This window comes from Acanthaster planci, linkage group LG01 (assembly GCF_054643075.1).
Source record: "Acanthaster planci isolate LZ-2023a linkage group LG01, COTS_SCS, whole genome shotgun sequence".
In the NCBI taxonomy this organism is placed as follows: Eukaryota; Metazoa; Echinodermata; class Asteroidea; order Valvatida; family Acanthasteridae; genus Acanthaster; species Acanthaster planci.
The window spans coordinates 5,950,330-5,974,763 of NC_141777.1; the positions used below are offsets into that span (position 1 = coordinate 5,950,330).

The 24,434-nt window shown below is 39.9% G+C and overlaps 3 protein-coding genes across 6 annotated transcripts; 2 read left to right on the forward strand and 1 right to left on the reverse strand.

Annotated features, from left to right (window-relative positions):
• Window positions 1–119: 119 nt before the first annotated feature.
• LOC110981944 (centromere protein V-like) lies at window positions 120–4,902 on the forward strand. 4 transcript variants are annotated; one of them, XM_022240004.2, is made up of 5 exons: window positions 120–289; window positions 589–750; window positions 1,937–2,006; window positions 2,968–3,082; window positions 3,925–4,902. In XM_022240004.2, the coding sequence occupies exons 2-5, from the start codon at window positions 653–655 to the stop codon at window positions 4,077–4,079; spliced, it is 438 nt and encodes a 145-aa protein (XP_022095696.2). In that variant the 5' UTR covers window positions 120–289; window positions 589–652; the 3' UTR covers window positions 4,080–4,902. The 4 variants fall into 4 exon arrangements, with proteins under 4 accessions (XP_022095696.2, XP_087002014.1, XP_087002024.1 ...); XM_087145888.1 differs by having other exon boundaries at window positions 627–750; XM_087145898.1 differs by having other exon boundaries at window positions 652–750.
• Window positions 4,903–5,316: 414 nt separating this feature from the next.
• LOC110981929 (seipin-like) lies at window positions 5,317–19,481 on the forward strand. Its single transcript, XM_022239975.2, has 8 exons — window positions 5,317–5,711; window positions 10,047–10,128; window positions 11,888–11,963; window positions 12,156–12,223; window positions 12,657–12,791; window positions 13,057–13,154; window positions 13,778–13,995; window positions 15,695–19,481. Exons 1-8 carry the CDS (start codon window positions 5,491–5,493, stop codon window positions 16,180–16,182), a joined length of 1,386 nt encoding a protein of 461 aa, XP_022095667.2. The 5' UTR covers window positions 5,317–5,490; the 3' UTR covers window positions 16,183–19,481.
• A 4-nt stretch (window positions 19,482–19,485) lies between these two features.
• Window positions 19,486–23,163, reverse strand: LOC110981930 (GPI ethanolamine phosphate transferase, stabilizing subunit-like). The gene is made up of 5 exons (XM_087145882.1): window positions 22,455–23,163; window positions 21,887–22,008; window positions 21,522–21,638; window positions 21,177–21,285; window positions 19,486–20,408 (listed from the first exon to the last, which is right to left on the reverse strand). Exons 1-5 carry the CDS (start codon window positions 22,710–22,712, stop codon window positions 20,277–20,279), a joined length of 738 nt encoding a protein of 245 aa, XP_087002008.1. The 5' UTR covers window positions 22,713–23,163; the 3' UTR covers window positions 19,486–20,276.
• Window positions 23,164–24,434: the final 1,271 nt, after the last annotated feature.

Genomic DNA, 24,434 nt, shown 5'->3' on the forward strand with positions numbered 1-24,434 from the left:
GTTTAGTTTTGTTAAGTTTTTGTCGTTTTTTAATTTTTTTTTCATACGAAAAACACAATTTGTCAATACTGCAACATTGTGCACGTCATACTGCTGCGATAGGAACCCTGGTAGTCTAAAGTTCAACTGCACCAGACGAGACAGGGTGTTCTTATGTCTAGGACATGTACACAGGGACCTGCAGTCTATCCGAGTTGTTCACCTGTGCTGATGTGACTGAAAACAACGTAGAGTAAACCAGGGTGGTCGAGTTCGTTGCTGTAACGTCTGTTAATCCATCCCAGCGCAAGTATAATTTGCAAATTCAACTCGGTTCACTTTGAGTTTGTTTTCAGGCTGGGGAGATTGTTTTGGGGCAGTTAGGGGTGCGCTTGAGGTTGCCTTCTTCGGCGTTGTTTTTTTGGGGGGGATTTTGCTTAAGTTCAGGGTTGTTGGGATGGGAGGATTTCAGATGGGGTTGGTAAAACTAAAAGGGGATCTAGTTTTAAAAACGTGCATGTTGGATTGAGGGGTAGCCACAGTAAAACTGAAGCCCCATATTCATAGCATTTTGGGAAATTCACACGGGCACCCGGTACCCATCCATAGGCCCTACTCACTGTCAGTTGATTGATTCATCAACAAAGATCTGGTTTTTGCCCGACATGCAAGAATGGATGGAGATCTTGTGAAACATCTTGGAGGATGTCACTGTGGTGAAGTCAGGTTTGAGGTCCAGGCTCCGAAGAAACTGACGGTTTTCAATTGCAAGTAAGCAACAGGTTTAGTAAGGCCCTGTCTTTGTAATATTTACTCGGCTCTAGTTACTCGAGCTGCAAGCAAGTATAAATCCATATTTCATTTTGTTGTTTACAGTAATGCATAAAGTTTTGGGGTTGTTTTTGAAAATGTCTTAAAAGTAAAAAGGGACCTTGAGATCAGGGCTCAATTTACAACAAGAAAGTGGCATGCACTGGTGCATGTAGACCAAAAAACCTGCTACATGCACATGCATCAGGAAAAACCTACTTGCACCATAATTTTGCAAATACTAGCACTGCATATTAGGCTGTATATCAATTTAAGGATTATAAGCCAAAGATAAGGTTAGGTGTGTACGTGTATTATGAATCTGCTGCGAGGAAAGAAATAACACGTTCGAACACTATCTGGTCAAGAATTCAACAAACTTTATTCTTATTCTCACTTATTGGTAAATATATGCAGGAAATGAATATTTTGGTGGTTAAAAAGTTACATGCATGTCGTGCATGCTCATTAAAAAAGCTGCATGCACAAGCAAAAATCTACCTGCACTGGAACATGTGTGCACCGGGTAAATTGAGCCCTGCTTGAGATGTGATGCATACCAGTACATAGAGAATGTACACGTGCACGGCTCAAAGATAGAGGTGCAGAAGATTTCACCGTTGTGTGGGGTACTTTATTAGTTCCTTTGACAACAGTGCAGACATTATTTGAATGGAAGACAATATCCTGCTCTGATCTGTTCCAAAAGTTGCCTAGCAGTAACAAGGGCTAGACGACCATTTTTGTTGAAAGGGTCTGTGCTAGATGCAATGGAGGTCCTGTTTGTTTGAATTAGAAAAAAAAATACACTATTAAAAGATTTTAAAACGGCCACCAGAAAGTGATAAAATGTCTTAAAAAGTGAAACTCAGCTAAGAAAATTCCGCAATGTTTACCTAGAAAACACTTCCAGACAACTTGAAGTCTCATATGTTTGTGCACAGGGGCATCAAGTTTTTTCCACATACCGAACTCATTCCAACAACTAGTTCCTCATTTGTGCTTTTTTAAAAGGACACTTATTAAAAAAGTGGGCAGTCCCAATTCCTTTTGTTTCCCTCAGAATTCATCTGGTGCTATTTTGCCTATACGAACCTCTCCATAACTATAAATTGGGATGTTATATTTTCTCCGTTGCCTTCTCTAGTTGCAGTATTTGTGTAATGAAGGGGATCAGACCATTTACAGTTCCTAGCTCTAACTTCAAACTTTTGCAGGTAGGTCATATTTTTTTTCAGGATAAAGTAAATAAAGTCAAATCTATCATAGCATGCGAGATCTTGCTAATCAACCTGAAGAAATGAACGGGATGTAAATTCATGGTGTGAAAAAGATTGAGACCAGTCCCTGAATAAGATTAAACAGAGAAATCGTTTCAATTTTTGTGGGGGCATTTGGTCTCTATTTTATCAACCCAGCCAGATGTTTCACTTTTGTAAGCAGGAATTTCCAATTATTTTAAGGTGTTAGCAATTTATAGTCACTGTTTACCAATCTGTCATATTTATATATGAAGAATCACATTAAAAATAGCTCAAACAGTTACCCTGTTAACATTTTTTGCCAACTTAAGATATATGACATCCTGTTATTAAAATAGTTTTTATTGCCCTGTCAAGTTTACATGATCCACTTCACAATTTAGCTAATGTACTTGTCTTTATGCAAAAGCACAAAGATGTGACAGTATCGTGCTTGCGCCACATATTGTAAAAATATTGACTGCATCGAGTGGTGTAGTATAGCTAGCCTTCCAAGGTGCCAGGGTGGTCCATGGAGCAAGGCAAAGCCGAGTGAAAAAAGAATGCTCCCTGGATCAACAAGAGAGGCTAAATTTAATATACCAGATGAAGAATTTTTTTTTGGGGGGGGGTTGTAACACCACTCCTTTAGTCCTCTTACCCTGTGTTGTTTGTCCAAAACATTTTAGCATGATTAGTTCAGACCAAAAATTGACATTTTGAACAGAAATCTTTTTCACTATTTATACTTTATTTTATTTTAATATTCAATTTTAGAAACATTTATTCCTTACTGTTCAGAAAATGGCAATGTTTTACAAATTTACCAAGTCATAAAAAGAAAACGAGCAAATAACAGAATTTTCATTCTCAAGTATAGAGTGAGTTTGAAAGAAGCTGGGAAAATGAAATCGTAATCCATTTTTATCTCAACCAGGGAGAGGACAACCTAACTTGCTACACATACAACACTAAACAAGCACAACACTTCTTCTGTAAAACCTGTGGGGTTGAGAGCTTCTACACACCGAGGTTGCGTCCAAATGACAAAGGTAGAAGTTTACCCCTTTAAATTAATTTCCAAGGGTTCAATTTCCATAACTAAATAAGAACTAAATAACTTCAGAAAGGTAGCTTCATATCTCTTGATGTGCCAACCTGTAATCTAAATTGATCCTATTTCGAGACGATTTCTGCCTAGAAATTTCCCCCCATTTCTCCAGTATCACTCCGCTGTACTGCAGTTCAAATGCACATTCTCTGTGATACAAATAATAAGTGTTCAATGAAGTGCATTGGAAAGAATAAAGTCATGAGGTGACAGAGGGAGTGTTCCATTCTATCAGGCAAACATTTCACCTATCACTGAATGAAATTATCCATGCACTGGAGGGATATTATATTTTATATATATTCAACAGTGTCTATTTATTCTGTGCAACGCTTGAATAAATCCTGTAAAAATTCTGCATCATCTGAATAAAATCCTGAAAAAAATGTTTAAAATTGAATAAAATTCTCAAGTGCAGAAAATTCTCCACCTGTAGAGTGACTGTGCAAATGAATGAACAAAACTTTGATTGACCTGTGGAATGGAACGTCTGTGTAATGTTGTCATGCCATGCATTGGGATAAATAATTTGTAATTCCTTTTTGCTTAACAATCCACCAATCCTCGACAACACTAAATCATCAGACACATCTTCACTGGAAGAGGCTTATTTGATTAAAGCTGCCATCATATTTTGCACCCAAAAGAGGGAAGAAACTTCTAGTTTGCCAGCAAATTTACCAGCATAAGTCATTAATGAGACACAGCTCTACTTTGGGTTAATATGTAAAATAAAAGTAAGCCAGGGCTTTTGCCTATTGATGCATGCATTGTTTTATGCAGGTGTTTTGATCAACTGTCTGGACAAGGGTACACTAGAGACTACCGACATCACCGTGATCGACTTTGATGGGCAAAACTGGAATGAGGCTGTAGAGAAATATAACACAAACATCAAGGAGGTGTCTGAAGACAGTGACTCAAAATCTGACAAATAATTGCTCCATCAGTGTGGCCTTTCTGGGAATTGAGAGGCTGAATTTGGGTATTCTGACATGCTTTTGGAAGGAAGGGAAATGAAATTGCCCCCCTTTCATTATGTTTCACAAAGAAATCCAATTTTTGCCCCTTTGTTTGCCCCCCCATCTGCCAGTTCCTGTATATATTGCATTTTTATTTTTTTCTTCAAAGGCATTATAAATATAACCATTTAGCCGCTGAGACATCCCGATAAGGATTGAGGATGTTAGAAATCAGCCTTTCAGTTGATTTCAGCTTTTTAAAGATATTTACTCTGAAATTCAGCATTTTGGTTAACCTGCTCTGTAGAAAATTATGGGAACATTTAAATGTCAGCATTGTTCCGACTGTTTTCACTTGTATATGGCCATATTCACAAGCCTACAAGATGCAATGTACCCCTATACACATGGTGTGAAGTGCAAAGGTATGCAGTGATCCATGTGAAGTGAATTGAAAGTGACAGGGATTATAGACTGGAAGGTTTTGAACAATGACGGTACCCACAGAAAGAATCAATGCCCACTACTTAAAACTGCGTAGGGTCTGGGTGCTGGCAATAAATGCAAGTATTGTGTTGCATAGATCTATACTCAAATCAGTAATGCTGCAGATTTAGTAATTAAGCTTCTGTGATTTACCTTTCATCATTTGTTTTTGAAAGATATATTCTAGGACTACACAGCATTGGGAAATTAACAATTACCAAAATGAAGAAACAGTGGGCTGAATTAATAAACAGAAACAATATTTTCCACATGTGGAATTGTAAATTAAATAAACCACTAATTATAATTCCTATTGGTTAGGTGAACATAAATATGTGGATTATTACACAGAAATGTTGTGTACTAGAACTCCACAAAGTTAATTTATAGGAGAGAAGGTACATACAGTCAAAATTTAATAGACGCCAAAGAAATTGAAATGGTGAGAGAAAAATTTTTAAAATGACGATGATAAATCTTTTGTTACGACTTTCGAGTGACTTGGCATTCAGACAAGGGTTGTGCAGTCTAGTCAGTGATGTGACTCCTCAACACATGATACCTTCTCTCCCCCCCCCCTTCTGCTCGGAACGGATGACCCCCAGTGGCCTCCATCCACCGCGGAGCGGACGGCCGGCTCTTCCGGGCCCGCCCATGCCCACTTGGAAACAAGACGAACGCTTGGTGGCGCACTGCTCTGCTCTGGACGCTTGGTTAAGATTTTGTGGCAGTCGATGGAGTTTTGTGCATTTCGCCCACCATACATAACATAGTGTATCATCTTTGCTGCGCTTGTAACCTGAATACATCAGGTGAGGTTGGGTGCGCGTACGTGTTAAGTTGTCATTGATGCAGCTCTTGAGGTGAACTTCAAGTTAAAGGAGCCAGAATTGGCAACAGCATGTCCTCGATGTTACGGAGGAAGGCAAGCCAACTGATACAGAGGGTTCAGGGCGGAACAGACCGCTGGATGACCTGGCTGAAAAGCACCGCATTTCGAGTTATTGCCGTCTTGCTGATTGCTACGCTGCAGCTATGGCTGGCGATCTTCCTGTACGGCAGTTTCTACTATGCCTACATGCCAACAGTGTCACATATAAACCCCGTCTATTTGCAGTTCAGGTTCGAACATTTCATTATTTTAGTTTAAAAGTAAACCTTGGACATGTTGGAAGTGTGTAGTGCATGGTAAGGAGAAATTTGCTGTGACACCATGGAATAATTTACGCCGTGGCTGATGTTACCGCAGCTGTAATGCATCTCCCATTTTCTATCGTTAGGTTACGGCACTGCAACTGTGCAAGCACGCCAACTTGAGTGCAGATTTCAGACTTATTGCCGTTAAAAAAATCCTCCAAAGCCTCCAATGAGAAAAGAAAAAAGATTCCTGCTTAGGCCTATACAGTTGGGAGTGCTACCAAGACTGTCTCCTCTATGGGCGAATATGGTCCTTTAACGAAATCGCAGGAGAGACCCAAATGTAGTCGGGACACAAACGTATTGACAAGGAAACGGTCATTGGAAGCAATCCCAACCATCACGATCAATTAGTCTTGTGCCCAGACCACGTGTAGGCCACTCATGCATGTTTCTGAGAGGACCATGTTTCTCCTGTAGAGTTCTTGCGTATTCTAAATCGCGATACGTGCATTTGAAAGGAACAGGCAGCAAAAAGTTTAAGCCCCAACCATTTGACGTTGGCATTTACGGATGCCAGAAGGTGGTGATCGAGGTATTTTTGGTGAGTCTTTGTAATTTTTGAGAACCGTTTCAACCTTCCTAGATATCAATTTGTGGATTGACCGCTTGAAAGCTGGGAATGCAGTATCGGTTCTCATGGGTAGTTGGTGACGTGCAACATGGTTACCCCCAGAACTGTGGGGTTCAACGTCTGTCATGCTCCACCCAAGGGAGCGCAGGGAACATGGGGAAGCATGGCAGAAGTTGAACCCCACAGTTCTGGGTTAACAACACAGCAGCATCCTAGTCGAGTAACTGGGACCCTACAAATCACCTTTGTAACATTTGGACATTGTCAGGCAATGGTATGTCCAAATGATAAAAAAGGCAATTTGTAGGGTTCAAGTTACTCGGACTAGCAGCGCCCATGGAATTCCCTGTCCGTATATCATATCAAGGGTTTAATGTTTGGGTTTCTGGGCAGCATTAGCTTCTGTTCAAAGAGAAAAATTTGTTTATTATGGAAAATTATCAATATCAATTTTACAATGCTTTTCATTGCCTCCAGCTCTGTTGGTCATCTTGCTATATTTTTTGCGCCTCCTCAAAAATCAAAATTCCAAAACCTTGACAAGGAGGTAATGTGATCCTGTTCTGAGATGAGTGTTCTTGGGTCATGTTACCGCCATCCAAGTGCAGAAACCTGTGTCAAGAACAGGCTGCTCAAACTTGACGTTAATATTTTAGGTCTACATGAAGTCCTATGTGGACACAGTATCACCTGACAGGACATGGTACAGACTCATGTTGTTTGTGTATCTTAACGTGATGCAGCCCTTGTGGTGCCTCTGTTGGCATGCTTGAGCTGTATTTTTTACCTCAGATTTCACAGTAAGTGAAATTTCCTCAAGCTCTCAATGTGTCCGTTCATAAATCTTGAGTTTATGTAAGTGAAGTAACATTTTATTTTGGCTTGATTTACCAACTTTTTGACATTGTATGCTTGCAGAATCTGATCTTTGTGTTGTGGATGTAACAACAGATTCACATATTTTGATGAATTCTGCTGGGTGTGGGTAGCAAAAAAAAAAAAAATTGATGCCGGCTGAGAAATTCTTTATTGAAATGCATTGACTGTGTATATTATATAATATGTAACTGCACTGCTTTGCCAATAGTTGTAACCTCCCCACTATATTTGAGATCATTACTACATGTGTGGGACACAAAGCACAGTACAGGGGGCCAGTCACTTTAGCAATGGTTCCCCAACAATTATAAATGTTTGTGTTTCAACACCTCAAGACATGTTGCACATGTACATGTGTACATCTGTAATTCCAGAAATTAGGGGTCCAAAGGTGTGACATTTTCGTGTCCCTGTTACACATGTTACATCTGACCTTTGTTTTTTGACATGGAAATATCACCGGAATTTATTTCAAACTACTACTGTTTGTCATATAATTTGCATTAATTCATCGCTCTTGGAAATTAGAAAATGTATTCTGAACTTACAAAATCTTACGTCTGATGTGACAGGGACACCAACAAAATGGAATCCTAATTTGTGGAATTACCCACATGTATTTTACACTGCACAAGCTGTAGTTTGAAATATGTATAACACTTTATGTCTTTACGAAGTTGTTCCTTTTTGCAGTCAAAAAGGGATGGAACAAAATTCAGTTGTCAGGTTTAACGTTAAAGTGAAGTAATGAACATTGATTTTATTGCAGAAGAGAAATCACTCTCTGGTCCCAATTTAGCAATGGCGTTCACATTGATACATATGCAGAACAGGTTGTAGAGAGCTTGACATTGGCAAAAATGTCAAATCATCGGGGAAATACTGCTAATGTGACAGTATCTTTCTAATTGGCCCCCCCTTCATTGTGTTTTGTGCCATGTGTAGTTGGGGCATAGCCTGTACAAAGCCTGAAGGCTTCCCTGTATTAAGGCTTGATGGCAAACATCTCAGGTACCCTCACATTTTGTTGCATTTGTCCGAGCGTGGAAGCACTGTTGAGACCGTGGTCATAAAGTCAAACGTCCCAGTCAGCAACTTTGTTTAAGTGAAAAAGACATAGCAAACTCCTAAACCTAGTTGGATTTTATCGCCAAAAGAATGCCAATCAGTGAAATTCTGATGAGCAAAAACTTTACCTGGCATATCGTTCTGTGATGCCTTACAATGGAAATTGTTAACTGGATTGTTCCCACACTTAAAACTTGATGCTTTTCTATGGATATAATACATAATCTTGGCAGAAGTTGTTACCCAAGGCATAACGACTTCTTCTTTATTTTTGTAATTTTTTTGTTACTGGTACCTGTAGCACTTTACAGTTATGGTTGAATACAAGGACTATACGGAGATTCATTTTCACAGTGCCGTAGTTTTCACGGTTTTGTAATTTCTGAAGAAATGCGCTGTGAAAATGCGGCTCTGTTTCCCACCAATTTCCTTTGTAAATTCCAAAGGTCTACAAGCATGTTCTGAGATCCCTTAAGCCTAACTCCCCAGAGTGATTTACAAGGAACCATCCCCATTCACCGTATGGTAAACTGTGCACAAAAACTGTTGGACTCTGTTTATTTTGGGTATGCCAGAACCCATGTTAGAGCACAAGCAGTTTAGGGGTACAGTACCCAGTGCCACAAATCCACACACTTTACTGATGTTCAATTCTGTGTGGTTAGGGAAGGTTAGGGTTAACCCCTTCACGCCGGGACGCAGCTATAGCCGCAGTTAAAATTGAGATCCTCAGCCCATTTTTCAGTTATTATTCTTGGCCCATGCTCGAGCAAATTCGGTGAAAGAAGGCAGACCATGGCCCTTATGTATGTATATGAATTTGCATCATAATCACCAGCTTCACATTAGTCCCCACTTTGAAAAGAGGCAACAGGAATGTGGAAGGGTGAGTAGAGCCGCATGCCACCGAACAATTAGCCTTTTCACTGTGTAATTCAAAGCGTGCAGAGCACGCAAGGCCACAAACTGAGAATTTGCGGCTTTACAGGTGGCCTTCGTGGCCAAGCGAGGCTGGAATTCTTGGAGTCGGCTTTCGGAAAGAAATTCCCGTCGTTAAGGGGTTAAGCAGAGATGTAATGACTCAAGTCAGTTACAAAACTTGAGCCCAACTCGTGTCACAATTTTTGGCAATGCAACTCGACTTAGCCTCGACAGGTAAATGATTCGACTCAATTCGAGTCACTCTGAACAAAGGACTTGACTCAAGTACCTCTTCAGGAGATCAGACTCGAGTAAAGGTTAACCAGACTCGAGCCCCAAAAATAAAAGCAAATTTCTCTGCCAAAAAGTATATGTGCAGTGCCGGTGTATAATGTTCATGTCATGTGTTATTAACTTCAACTTGACTTTTTGACTTGATTTTTTGCCTAACGGCTCAGGTCGCTAGGTTGCAATGACTCAACTCAAGTCATGAAAATTAGTGACTCATTCAACTCTGCCTTTTACCCAACATCAGAGTTTCTTGTTGTCCCAACAAGTATGTGGAAATGAAACCGAGACACAGCCTCTAAATGCTGACCAAACAAAACGGTTAGGAAGGGGTTTATGCATCTACATCGGTTTGCTACATTTGCTTGGCCGAACCTTTTTACCCTAGCGTACACATCAGACCTCTGTCTATGGTACATCAATCTTCGGATTCAAACCATTGGACAGTTTTAGAAACAAAATAGTTTGGATAATGGCTTCACTGCTGAAGGATAGGCTTGTCATCACATCTATGTCCTGTTTCTCCACAGTGCCTGCAAGGAGTTTGGTCCGCGGCATTGTCCTTTCCCGAGTGTGAATTCAACATTGCTAAAGAATCCGGAAATGGGACATGTAAGTCGGCGCTTCAACTAACCTTTGACATGAATTTATGTACATTGCTTTAATTTATTTGGTATTGTCTCGATAGACCCCATTAATTGGGAAACCTGTTTTGATTATGTTCCCCGAACCCATTTTATTCACTCTACATATGTGAAATGGTATGGAGCCAGACTATTTGGCATTCCAAGTCTCACTTTCTTCATCTTTTTTTTAATGTGGCTTAAAACCTTAATTACAAATTTAAATTATTCATCAGTGAAAACTGGTTTTTATTTGTGATTTTTATTTCATTGCTTTCATTTCTACAATCAGGTTCCCAAAATAGAATGTTAATCTCAATTTTCAATTAAATTTGGCCAACTAGTGAAAACGTCTACATGCAGACAGTCCTTTTCAGTTTGACTTCATCGTACCAACTACCAGTACTTGTACCATTTCTGCCTGCTAGTTTGCCAGTTTCACTGTTTTGACTATGCATGTTGTTACATGTACGTATATGGAAACTGTTAATCGTAAATTATCTTTAACCCACCTCTGTATTTACAAAAAAAAATTCAAGTAGTTATGAAAATATCTCAGTTCCTAAAAAAAAAAAAGAAATCCTTGGTAACATCATGTCAAATTTGTGTGCACTGTGTATAGCCTTGTTCTTATCAATTTTATTGGCTTTGCAGTGTACAAGTACATGTAGATGTACATGTATGTGTTGGGTGAGTTTATTAACATGTACATGTACATAGACATGTATTTCTTAATCCTAAGATAATTTGGCATGTCAAGATTTGTCAAAACATCCTCTGATGTAATCACAAAACACATTGCAAATAACATGTCTGTGTTTAAACAAAAATTGTACCCCTAAAGTTGACCTGGAGGACAACATACCGGTACATGTGCATGTATATATCTCCTAATTATGCAATGCCTTGATGTGTTGTTGATCACGTTCCATTTAAATCATTTATGCCAACACGAGTGGCAGCCCCACTCCAAAACAAGTTCCGCAGGAAATTTCTGAACTCGCGAGCGATGTGGAAATTCATTCACATGGGGACTTTAAACCTAGGCAATTAAGGCTTTTTTTTTTCAATCATTGTATACAAAACAACATACATGTACACGTACGTTTCACATCCATTCCATCTGTCACCTCATGACGTATGCTGGATTTGCACTCGTAAATAATCGTTCTTTACATGTATATACTGCTGCATGTACCGGTATGTGGCAGTTGAAAAGCTGTATAAGACCAAACATATTCCACCAGACTAGCAATGGTCAAGGGTAATCACTATAATTCTTTAATTGATACCTCCACATTCTGAAACAGTCATTTCACTTTCACCTTTCCAGCTTTTCTATTTTCAGCCTCCAGTTTGTTCTTTCAACAACCTGTTATTGTTTTCAATATCTTTGTCGATATTTCATATTAAATGAGGTTGATATTTGTTTGGTTCTTACTCTAACTCTTGAGGGTATGTGGAACATTCTGTTTCTGTGAGCTAGTGTGGTGTTTCAAAAGGGCAGGGTGTTCAGAGAAAAAAGCACATGATGTGACACCAATTTGAATATGTTTAGTGCAATGCCTGTGAGTGCATACTGCCACACTTATAGGGCCATACTCTTGCATATTTACTGACTTGCTCAAATGACCTACGACGTGTTTTATTTGGAGCCTGCACTTTTGAAACATCAAAGTAGTAAAGATTAACATTGCTTGTCGGGAATGTTGGATGAGACTAACCGGGAGACTGTTTCTCCTTCCAAGCTTCTGATGCGTGGCCAGAAGTATCGAATTCTGTTAGAGCTGGACATGCCTCAGTCACCAGTCAATGAAAATCAAGGTAAATTGGAGTTTCTCAAGAGCTTTTCAACAAATGTTAAAAATATGGCCCAATTTGATGGCAGTGCTTCATGTTACCATCGACATTTACCGGGAAGTGGTTTCTATCACTTCAGATTATGATTTGAAGAATATGACAGTGAAACAAGTAGAAACGTGACTGGCCTATTGGAATTTGTTACATGTTTAACAGGTGTGTTTATGGTGAGACTGGATCTGTATGCAGCTGGTGGGGAAACTACAGCATCATCATCACGTCCAGTGAGTACTTAACTTTCTTAAGTCCCAAAGGTTACTTGAAGGCACGTGGACATTTCATTTTCTTTGAGGGTAGAAAAAGAAGATCTTAGTTGTTTTGTTTCCATACTTGTGATAACATCTGTTGTCGTTGAAGAAATGAAAATATTAAAAGAGTAAAAAGCTGCTTTGAAGTAGAAGCACTTAGGGACAGGAGTGACCTGAAAATACTAGCAAATCTCAAATTTAGAGGGCTTGAAATTTCCATCTGTGGATCTGTTTTTCTGAAAGACAAATAAATGCTTGTGGGAGAAACACTTTCAGTAAAAAATCACCCAACCCATCCTTCCAAAAAGTGTCACCACATCAATTTTCTAAGCTCAGAAATCAGAAGGCATTTCTTTTTATTGAAATCAAAGCTTTCATGTAACCATTTTTTTTGGTTCCCCTATTACAGGCCATGATGCACTACCAGTCCAATCTCTTGAAAACATTACAAACGTTGTTCTTCATCCCCATGCTTTTGTCGGGATACAGTGAAGAAAAGCAGACACTCACAGTCAGCTTATTGGAGAATTTTGTGGATAATCCAGTGAGTAGCAAGGCTCTGATAGACATGCAGAATAAGTGCCAATTATAAAGACATAAAGATCCCGACCCTTAGATTATGACTGAACCTCCTCGTTATTAACTGCATATATGTTTTTAATACACAGCTCTGTGCAGCTCATTTGGGTTTGTTGAATATGATTTATTTTCTTGCAAGAAATTCATTTTTAAAAAAAGGAACAAACTACAAAAACACAAACAAAATCCATTGAATTTACAAAGTCTGTTCTTCCATTTTTATTTGCCAGTATAAACCAATTGTTGGAGCACACATTGAACTCCAAGCCCGACAGCTTGAGATCTACTCATCCGTGCTAAAGATCCAAGCTCACTTCTCGGGACTCAGGTAAGTCTGGGGTGTTTTTAGGGCACCATGTTGTGTACAGGTCTATGGTCCAGTCAAAATTGTTTCAGATTTACTTTGCCTTGAATACATTGTCAATCTACACATCACTTTTGTGGGGTGGAATATTTGGGTTGATTTCATTGAAAAACTGAGATCTCTATTGTTTTTGTTTTTTTCAAAATAAAGATGTTCTCGGTACATTTTTCCACAGGGCAGCATTTCTTTACTGAAATCATAATCTCTGAATGCCATTTGGAATTTAAGCAAGCAAGACAAAAGCAATCCTTTACGGTGACTAACCATAAGGAAATGGAAATGATACATTGTGTGTGTAATAGACATGTATGTGTGATGCACTAAGTATACATAATATTACAAAAAGTAATTCTTGGCCTTTAACTGTTGCATAAATCCTTTCAGGTGTCTTTATGTTTATCTGTAATTTAGAATGCAAATTCGTAACTAATTGAATTTTTCCATTTTGTTTGTAGTTTTGAATTTGCTTTTTCCCTGATTTTTTTTTTTTTTTTTTTCAATATTCGATTTAAAAAAATAATACCGTAATCGGTAAAAGGCCCCACCGTTACATTCACTTTATTTTGTATAACACTTATGCGTTTCAGGTATCTGATGTACCAGTGGCCAATCAGCACTGCCCTTGTCTTCATTTCCGTCTTTTTCCTCTTCTTGTCTCTTATCACCGTGTTCTCTTGGCAACAGTGTGCTGGTGCATTCTCCCAACAGGAAGAAGAAACCATGGTGCGGATGGAGGACGTGTACACGGTGGGCTATGAGCAACGCAGAAAGATGATTATGAAGAGCATGGCCTCCGAACGCACAGGTAGGCAGATTAAGGGCGGATGGAGAAGGGGGTGTGGTCAGTCACAGTAGACACAGAGACTCCACAGTCTGAGAGGGATATAGACTACGTAAGTTCAGTTGACTTTGCTAAATACGAGAAGATGATCAAGAGGGTGTGGTCTCACAACGAGTAGGTAGATTTTGTATTGTGAGCGTGGTGTGGGTGTGGTCCCTGTATACAAGCCTTTTGTGGACTTTGAGGATTAACCCTCCTATGCTGAAGTCACTCTTTGGGTCATTTGGTAAACACCTCAAAGAAGCACAGCTGTGTTGTGTTGTGCACTGCACTAACTGTCCCTCACAGGAATATCAGATTGCACTTTTGTGCTGCCCAAGAACTGTGCTTCACTGTTTCATGTGCATAATTGTGCAGTAAACCAAATGCAGTGAAGAGGACTGCACAAAAGACCCTGGGTCATTTTGTGCTGACAACCTACTGTGTACACACTGAACCTGTGCATGTTTGAGTTCCATATAGAAACTACATGCTCACCAGTGACTGTGGACACTCGTGCACATTTGTGCTGTAAAACCATAGGAGGGTTAATGCAGAAGACAGGAAAAGACAGGTCTTCATAAAGCTGACCACACTGATAGTAGATTGGGATAGGAGTGTGGTCATGTTATGATAAAGCTGACCATACTGATAGTAGATTGGGATAGGAGTGTGGTCATGTTATGATAAAGCTGACCACACTGATAGTAGGTTGGGATAGGAGTGTGGTCATGTTATGATAAAGCTGACCACACTGATAGTAGGTTGGGATAGGAGTGTGGTCATGTTATGATAAAGCTGACCATACTGATAGTAGATTGGGATAGGAGTGTGGTCATGTTATGATAAAGCTGACCACACTGATAGTAGGTTGGGATAGGAGTGTGGTCATGTTATGATAAAGCTGACCATACTGATAGTAGATTGGGATAGGAGTGTGGTCATGTTATGATAAAGCTGACCATACTGATAGTAGATTGGGATAGGAGTGTGGTCATTTTATGATAAAGCTGACCACATTGATAGTAGATTGGGATAGGAGTGTTGTCACGTTGTGCCTTAGTCTGTAAGGAATGCAGGATAAATAGTGACCTTTTCCTCAAAATGCGTAGAGATGCATATAAACTAAACTGTGTCTACATATATTATAAAATATATCAAATAAAATAGGCGCGTATTTGGGAGTGGATGGGTAGGGCAGGAAGGAGTGGGGGTTATGTGTAGATGAAAAATAGGGGAAATATTGAAGTGCATGTACCAAGCTGTGATATTGCTTAGTCGTCAGTGACCCCATCACTGATAACTGAGATTCATGAATGTGTCATGGGTGCTTTGTTATAACCGTGCCCGGGATGGGTAATTTTACAATATGCAACCCCATGATAAGGTATAAACCAGGATATTCCACGTTTATATCTCTTTATGGATTAAAAAAGATGTCATTTGACAGTGATATCAACAAAGTGAAACTAGACATAGACTAGGAAAAGTTTTTTCTCGGTCTTCATCACATTTACTTCTTTACTTTCATTTTCAACAAGAATCACAGTCATTGTTATTCAAAGCAGGCTTTTAAAATTCAGCTGATCATCTTAACAGTGTAGAGAAAGAATAGCAAAGTCTTTCATCACTTACTTAGATTTGAGAACGTCTGTTTTCAATTTTATTTCTTTGGTTCCGTCAGCTCTTAGAGGCCGGCCAAAAAATGTCACCGTGGTCAGCCAGCGGGGCTTCAAGATTCAAGAGGATCAGGAGTCACACAGCTCAGGCATCAGTAGCGTGGACGGTATGTCCAACGGAGACAGAACCTCCTCCATCCTGGACACGCTGAGAGCACCCAACGGGGAAGGGTCATCCGACGGAGGTTGGGAGGTCCTCATCAAGTCAGACCAAGCTGATAATGGGAGCATAAGAGAGCCCCCGGACCAGGCCTCCTCGATTCAAGGAGAGCCTGGCATGCTGGAGGACGAGGCTGAGGATGACCCAGGGGAGGAGGTCGCCGAAGCAGTGGGAGAGCATGCCCATGAAGAGCTCAGGGATGACGTTGAAGAGGCTGATAGTGAAGAGAGATCTGACATCGGGGAGGAGATTGCCAGCGGACCCTTGGTGCGAGATGGAGAAGAATTGAGACATCGCAAGAGAGACAAGGACCCTGACAACAACTACCTATAGCATTCTTCACCATGGTGGTGCCAGTGTCTACCATGGTGCCCAACCTGAAATTCTCCTTGCATTCTTCTTTGAAAAAAAAAAGAAAAAGTGGTTGATGATGGGAATCTTCAAAAGTCCAAGTACCAAATACTCTATTGGCAGATAACTTGGGCACACTGTTGAGGGAAGTACAAAGTTCAATTTATGGCAGTTGTGAAATGAGATGTGGCAGTGAAATAAGCCACACTGACCGTCGCCAACGTCTTGAGCATGTTGTGGTCATGACTATCACAAGACCAGTCACAAGTAACAGTGGCAAAGGAATGTTTTTGTTATCAGTTCATTTGAATAGCTTGTGACTTGAAATTCAGACTGAAGGTCTGGTATTGGTCTTCCATGAGATGTTGTGTCAGCCGTTCATCACTGTGGCAGTAATTACGTTGGTTGTAAATTTTGTGATTTGTTGGTCCTTACATGGCCTGAATTTCCTCATGAAATCCTCACCATCAACATTTTTTTGTGAATGTTTATTTACACAATGTCTACATCTGCTCTGACTTCAGTGCCCCTAGTTATTGAAAACAAATTAATATTTAGGGTATTTAATGTTGAACTCCTGAAGGATTTACTTCTTTGGACTCAGTAGACAAAGATTTTGCCCCAGAAATATGAACTTCCTTTTAGATTATTTTATTTTTCAGAAAGTATGTTTTATCTTGCCTTTCCCCTTCTTCAATATTTGTGAGAAATTCAACGTATCAGTGTTATCTTTAATGTTGCTTTTTACACTGAAATGCAATATGGCAGACAGTAAGACAAAACACAGGTCCTTCCTGACAGCTGGAGAGATTTCTGGATTTGAAAGAGATGCTGATGTCTCTAATATAAAGAAACAAATTAAATATGCTGTCAAATGATTAGGGCAATTTGGAGGACACAAGATAAATTGTGATTTTAAGCTGGACTGAAATAAAAAGCAAGATTTATTCAGGTGTTGCTTAAAATGATGTTTCATGTTCATGCAGTGGAAAGAATACTTTTATGATCAGACATATGGAATGTTCCATTCCATGAGGCAAAATATTCTGACCAATGCACTTATACATGTAAGTGTTCATTTTTGCTGTTTTTTTTTACCGATGCATGCATTTCTGTCAAGTTCCCTTATTGGGTTTTTGCGGTGTGAACACACTAAGACATATGAAGGATGTGATGCCAAAGAATTGACAATATCAGAAAATGTGCAAAAAAATTTATGTTTCTAAGTTTAAGTTTGAAATATCCTGAACTATTAGTATCAAATGTTCATTATGTTGGTTTCAGACCGTTATGCAAGACGGAGTTTAGTTTTCTTATTCAAATCCTGTCCTTTTTCTTGTCAGGCAAATCTTAATTTCTTTATGCACACTGTGAGCTGTGTTGTAGTGTAAAATAGTACTGCTATTGAATTCACTGTTATGTTTTAAGTTCTAATGTTGTATTTATTTATATTTAGTTATAGCATGTTATCTTACTTACATTGAGGGATAAGGAAACAACTTTTTTTTCCAGTTTTCTGTGATGACAGTGATGAGAGCTGATGAATATCCCAAAGCCATTTCTTTTACTAATGATATGGTGCATGTGTAAGCAGGTTGCTATCTGATCTCAAACATTTTATTGTATTGTTTCTGAATGTTACTGAAAACTAACCATGGAACACCATCAAACAGAGTACAGCACACAATCAGCCTACATATTGCACATTTACAGTGCATTTTCTTCTGAAATTCACCACTGCTGAAATGTAGCGCAAGGTTTACTTTGATTTCATTTTCATGATCAGGATTCCTTGACAGGTAGGTTTATCAAAATGTTTGCTTAGCCTTGTTAATAAGGGCACTGTTAATACATTGTACAAGATTCTGCTTGTGACAAGGACTTTTTTTAGGTCACAATCCTTCGTTTTTCATGGATTTCATTCTTGACAATACAAGGTTCCTGTGATAACAAGGTAATTGTCCAAGTCCAAAGGACCTCTTATTAACAAGGTTCGACAGTGCATCAATATTGAAACCTGTTCTACTTATAAATCAATACTTTCAGGTTAAAGAATAGGGTACCCGTCACTCAGCTGCCAAAATTCATACACCTGCTTTCTGGAATATTCTGATGGATCTCGACACGGTAACATGAACCTTTGCTCTTTCATACTTAGGTCATTTACTTATGTACAAATGTTGGAATTTTTTGAGGTTATGCAGAACAAGTGGTATCTTCGTGTTGGCTTGATTATCCCACTTAAGTTATAGGCACAAGATATGTGCCATCGGCAGGGGCTGAAAATCTAGGCTGTGGCTGGAAAAGATTACATACACTTACATATTTAAGCCACTAGCTAGTGACTTCATGCATTGCTTATAGGTGCACGTGTAAGTTCCAGCCACAACCAAGTGATTTGGACAGAGCCAACAATTCCCTCACCAACACAGTAATGGACTTTGAAGGCTTCAGAAATTCCACTTGGCAAGAGTGCCATGGGGTGTGGGTTACCCTTGCATAACCAGGGGCCTCTCTTTTGAAAGCAGCCAAGGACAAACAATTTTGAACACTGAATTTTTAAAATCCAAACCTGCTGCTGTTTCAGAGCCAATGGAACTGCAGCGTGATTTGTTTGAGTAATATGTTGACCATTATCTCCTGCTTGTAGTTTATGAAAAGTTTATTTCTGGAAAAGTTTGTTGATTTGTTTTGTTTTTCTTAGTTTTATTTAATGTCATCTGCAGCTGTTAAGATACTGGAAATCCCCTCCCCATTTCTCCTTCAGTAAAAATCTGAAAATCACTCGTTGCAAGACTCTTTGAAGGTCATTAGTGACACAGTTTGAGCTCTAAGCACGCACTGATGGAAATGTGGTGCTGTATCTGTGCTTGGCTAACTTTGCATATTGGCAAAGATCTGTTGTTAAGTCCCACTTCAGAAAAGAAAAGTGAACTGCACAAACAATTTGGACAGGTGGTACTTTCACATGTCGGGAGGTGTTTCTCTAGCAAAACTGCTGCAGTTATTTTATTTTAAAAGGACAATAGCTTGTAGAGTTTTGTGACCAACATACAGGTCAAAAAATATCCTTGGTAAGAATTGCTTTGCTTGAATGTTTAAACTTGTATTTGCTGTAATTTATTTCTTCTGCACAGCCTTTCTTTAACAGTGTGATTTATGTTGGTGTTTCTGTGGCATGTCCACTCTGTACATAAGATACTTTATCAACAGGAGTTGTTTTTTTCTAGTAACAGTGTGTGGATATAACTTGAGACATAATAAAATTGATATGAAAGATATGCATTTTGCCTGAACTTTGGGTTTATTTAAATCTCTAAGAACCATGATTTGAAAGGAAGTGGCGCTTTTGAAGTCTTCAATCCATCATTCGATTCCAGCTGCACATTGAGATACTTGTCTCAAATATTTATACAAAATGGCTCTACACATTGCTATTGAAATGGTTAACCACTTCCTGCTGGGGAGCCCGGTTTGTGTCTTGCTTAAATTGAAAGATTAACTACCAGAAAACATTGGCACACGAAAAAATGTCTTGTACCTCGGAGTGTTTTCAATCAATATCTGGACAAAACCTGTCCTGTTTGGGAGAGGGGAGGGCCAAATATTCCTTCTGGGGGAAACCATTTACTTTGCCTCGGCCTATCTGTGCCTGCCCTGTATTTTGGCAGTAGCATATTTTTTTCTAACTTTCGCTGGTCTCTTTTGATTGGAAATTGCATAAAAATTGTTTTAGTCACTAGTGGCTTCACAAAGGAAAAGTTACAAAATCTCAAACCTCAAAAACTGGGACATGAAACATGACCTCGATTTTTTCCCCATGAGTACATTCTGGAGCAGAGTGTCCATGGTGGCAGTTAATGAATGCTCATTTCCGATTCTTCAGTTGCTTCCTAAGGTTGACCTCACTGTATCTACAACGCCAGGGGGTAACAAAAATCGCACTTTGGCGGGTCACTGTGCACGCTGCTTTATGATCCTCACTACCACGGTTGCGCGCGTCGTCATCTCACTGTCCCCAAGGATAAGTTCATCTTAAGAAGGTCTAGCTTGCAGAGGCTAAGTTTCTAGCAAGCTCAATCTCGGAAGTTTTTGCTCTTTCCCTTGATGTACTGCTTGGATGACAGGGACACCAGATGAATCAGTCCGACCGTCATGCCAGCTGTGTGGCCTAACAATGCCCCAATGGCACATGGCACGGGCCACACCTGTCACAGGAGAGATCCAACAAAAATATTGTTTGGTTAAAAACGGAAAGAAACTGACTGATGGAAAATCTAACAGTAAAGTTTTTGTTAGGCGGTTGATTTTTTTTATCTTAATAAATTGTTAACCACTTTGCGCCTGGGGACCCGGTACGGGTACCTCATGTTTTTACACATAGCTGGGGAGCCCAAATTCAGACAAAGGAGCCGGGTCTTGTAACAAAAGAAAAGACCGAGCTGCTGGGACTTGAAGAACATTTTTTCAGTTGTCAATAGCGGAGGTAATCTGTCCTTTTTTTGAGACACTATACCACTATTTGTGGCATTTAATACGAAGGATTACAACCATGGACGAAAGCTCTCCAGCACTGCAGTGCTGAGTGATACAATACTGCTGCACGCTAATCTGGCCCCAGCAGCGAACTGCTCTAGTTTGAAAACGAAAGGAAATTATGCAACACTGCACAATCTGGGCTTTCTTCACAAGGCAGCAGGCCTGGCTGAAATATATCTCGTCAATAGACATTGCCTGTCGGATTAGAGTAGCACCAGACAGTCATTCGTGTGGGTGTAAATGTCCAGTAAAAGAAGTAATGAATTTATAAAGAATTTTGAAAACAGAAAATCATGAAAAATGCCTGTTTTGTACACGACCATTTGAATGGAACCCAGCAGCAAGTGGTTAATGGAGTCGTAACACAGTGACTTCACTTCTTCACAGCCAAAGGTTTATCCGCTTGCTCTACAATGAGTTATTTTTGACACACTTGCCTGCCATGGTCTGTCCCAGTCTAGGGGTATGGTGAAAGCCCCCATCCAAGCACCAAGCAGGCTAGCCACAGCTCCATACTGGATGCAAGTCTCTAGTCCTGGGTGAGGTCTGTGAGGAGATTATTGACTGTTAGCAGTACAAGTGAATATTTAGGCCAGGTAAAACCAAATCAGTTGATCATCCAGGTTGTGATGAAATGTTCTAGATCTGGATGGTGTCTGTCACTCGGTGTAATCTTTGCCCTACTCCTTCCTAACCCCACCTGACCCAGTACAGAACCTTCATGATGTTTACGTGATGAAGAAAGCTAGATTGGCAAAGGAAAGGCACGGTAAATTACTGACCTTCTCTGTGCAGTGAAGCGGTTCCATACCTCACCGTTGGTGCCTAATACACAGAGACAAGGCAGGGTGCTCAACGTAGACAGTAGGACAGCCAATATAAAAGTCTCTTCGACAACCCTAACAAAAATGTAATAAACAATGAAGGTGATTAAATCTTCACATTCTTTCATTTTGCACTTTTAGATTTCATTTTGTTGGCCTTTTTTTGTAGATGGTGGGATAATGAAACTCAAGGGGTTGCCTTGGAGTTAGTTTTACTTTGTAACAGTGAGAAGACAGACAGGAATCCACAGTAAATCACCAGACAGTTAATGAGACAAAGGGATTTTCACAAGTTTCTGTGGTATTTCCTGATGGTTTCTTACTCTTGGACCGCAGCTCCAAAGAGAACAATGACGACATGAAGAACTATGCAGCTGACACTGAAGAGGAAAGTGTACTTCAAGACTCCAGGTATCTTGCTGAATACTGTAGCCTTGTTGCTAGACTGTGGGGGGGGAATAACATTTAGAACAAAAATGCTTTTGCGTTCAGTGCTGCTTGATTAAATCAATTTCTTGAGCAATGGTAAAACCACTTTCAACTTTTCTGAAACCTTTCACTTATCCTTTCGTCAATGTTATTCCCAATCTTTACAAATAAAATAGGCCTATTATTTATTTCAAAAATGGAGATAAGGTTGATTGGTATTAAACAATGTACCCTGCCCCCCCAGCAAAAAAAAGTCTCAATTTTTAACATTAGGCCTACCATTGATTTTTCTGAGGGGGTGTTTAAAATATGGTGACCTTATTTTATTTTTGTTCTTTTAGGTATGTGTTTCCTTTCCTTCCTCATTAAGAAACAGATAGATGTGAAAATCATGTTAACTGTACTTCACCAAAAGATTATTTTCAGAGATTCGTCCATCTGTGAAAAAGTGTGGCAACTTACCCTGTACGTGACTGGGTCTGCATCTTTTTCCCGTAAAACAACACCGTACAAAAACGACTGAACAATTCCATAAACAATTGAGAAAGTTCTTATCGAATACACGGCATTATCTATCACATTTAATCGCCAGTCCACAGTCAACAGCACCACCACTGATGAACATAAGAATAAAAGTGAAAGAACCTGGCAGAAAATGGTGGACTTCAGCGATAATCGGGACACTTTAAGACGAAATGCGTTGTCTATGGAAGCTGCCATCTTGGAAGTTCATTAATTTTGGGCGGTAGGTGGCGCTATGTTAGGCAGTCATTCATTTGGTGCACAGCGTCTGCTTCTAGAATTGCACGGCACCGGCTCTACCCCGGTGTAATGCCTTACAGCTCTAGAAGTACATGTACACGTACACAGCGTCCATCCCTTTCTGAGTGGCCCATATTATACTCCGATACGAAAGACCTCCTTGAAAAAAAAAATTTCAACAACTTCGGTAACCGAGTCTGGAACACACACACACACAAAATGGGAACGAGACCGTAGACGAAATTGGTGAAGAAATTGGAGAATACCTTGTTCTCGTTTTGTTAAATTTAATTTTGATAATAACTGCGTGAGTGGCCTAACAATTTCATTCGATGATGATTATCCGATTGTATAGGGCGAACCCCCTCCACCCCCTTTACCAAAAGAAAACAAAAAGTTAAAAAGAAGAAAAGAGGGAGGAACTTAGAAAAAAGGGGGTCATACTGCCTGAAATTGCACTTCGAAGCTCACGCCCCCCCTGGAAAATCCTTGGATCACGCTACCCCCCCCTCCCGGCAATCCTGGATTCGCCCCTGGTATATAATATAATTTATTGGTATAATGGAGTAGAAACGGTCAGATTTTGCCCCCTCTACCGAAAAAAAATTCCATCGACGAGTGTTTTTAAAGGTGGTAATTGTCAAAATTACTTGTGGCTAGTTTGTTGTCTGAATTTTCTATGTGAACAGGTATTAAACTGTCTAACATATTCCTGAAGACACAAATGATACGGCCCAACGACAAGGCTGTCAAAAGTGCAAGTCACGCATGTTTGCTTCACCGTCAAGGAGCGAGGTGCTTTAGATTTCAAACATTTTCACGCTCTCATATCTTGATTCCTAGTTATCCATCACGGAAGAGATATAAACAAGGATACTTTTCTGGAGCCAATTACGGCATCTACGTTGTCTTACGTTCATTTTCCTACACCTGCGACCACCCCGGAGGTTCTGGTTTTTCTCAACTAATCTAGCAGGGAGCAAGAAGCAAGTTGCCTTGCCTCTAGAGATGTGTTAACCCCCCCCCCCCCATTTTATAAAGATTGGAAAGCTCCAACAATCGGGAAAAAGGCCACCTTTCCAGGGGTGAGGGGGAGGAATTTTTACGGACTGAAAAACGCTCCCGTTGTGTTTAGCAAGAAAAATCTCTGGACTGAAAACATGGATACACCCTTGTCTTGTCTTCTCTGCCAATTAAATCCTCAGGAAGAAACCACTCGCCTTTACAACCACAGTGCACTGGGACAGAAACAACTTGAAAGTGTGACGACCAGTGTGTTTAAAAGTACATGTACATGTACACTATGTAGGCCTACAAGTCTACATGTAGTATGTTGCATGCACTACAGTCACCACAGTTGGTTCGCATGTTTATTCGTAAGCCTACCTGCTTTCGTCCAGTCTTTGGCACGGTTTTGGGGAAAATCGGATAAGCCTGCCTGAGGAAACTATTGCTCGGCCTACAGACGGTAAACACATTTCACAACCTTTGGAAAATAACTGCACAAATATCCCACCATATCTACGACGTGTGACGTCTCCGATCTTTTTCTACATCTACTACATAGGGAAACTTGTTCAGGGCCATGATATCACCAAACAGGGAAAGGGTGATCTCAAGCGAATCTGTCAAAACTTTACTCCCAGTGATGAGTTTACCAGCGGCATTTTGAATGCGTGA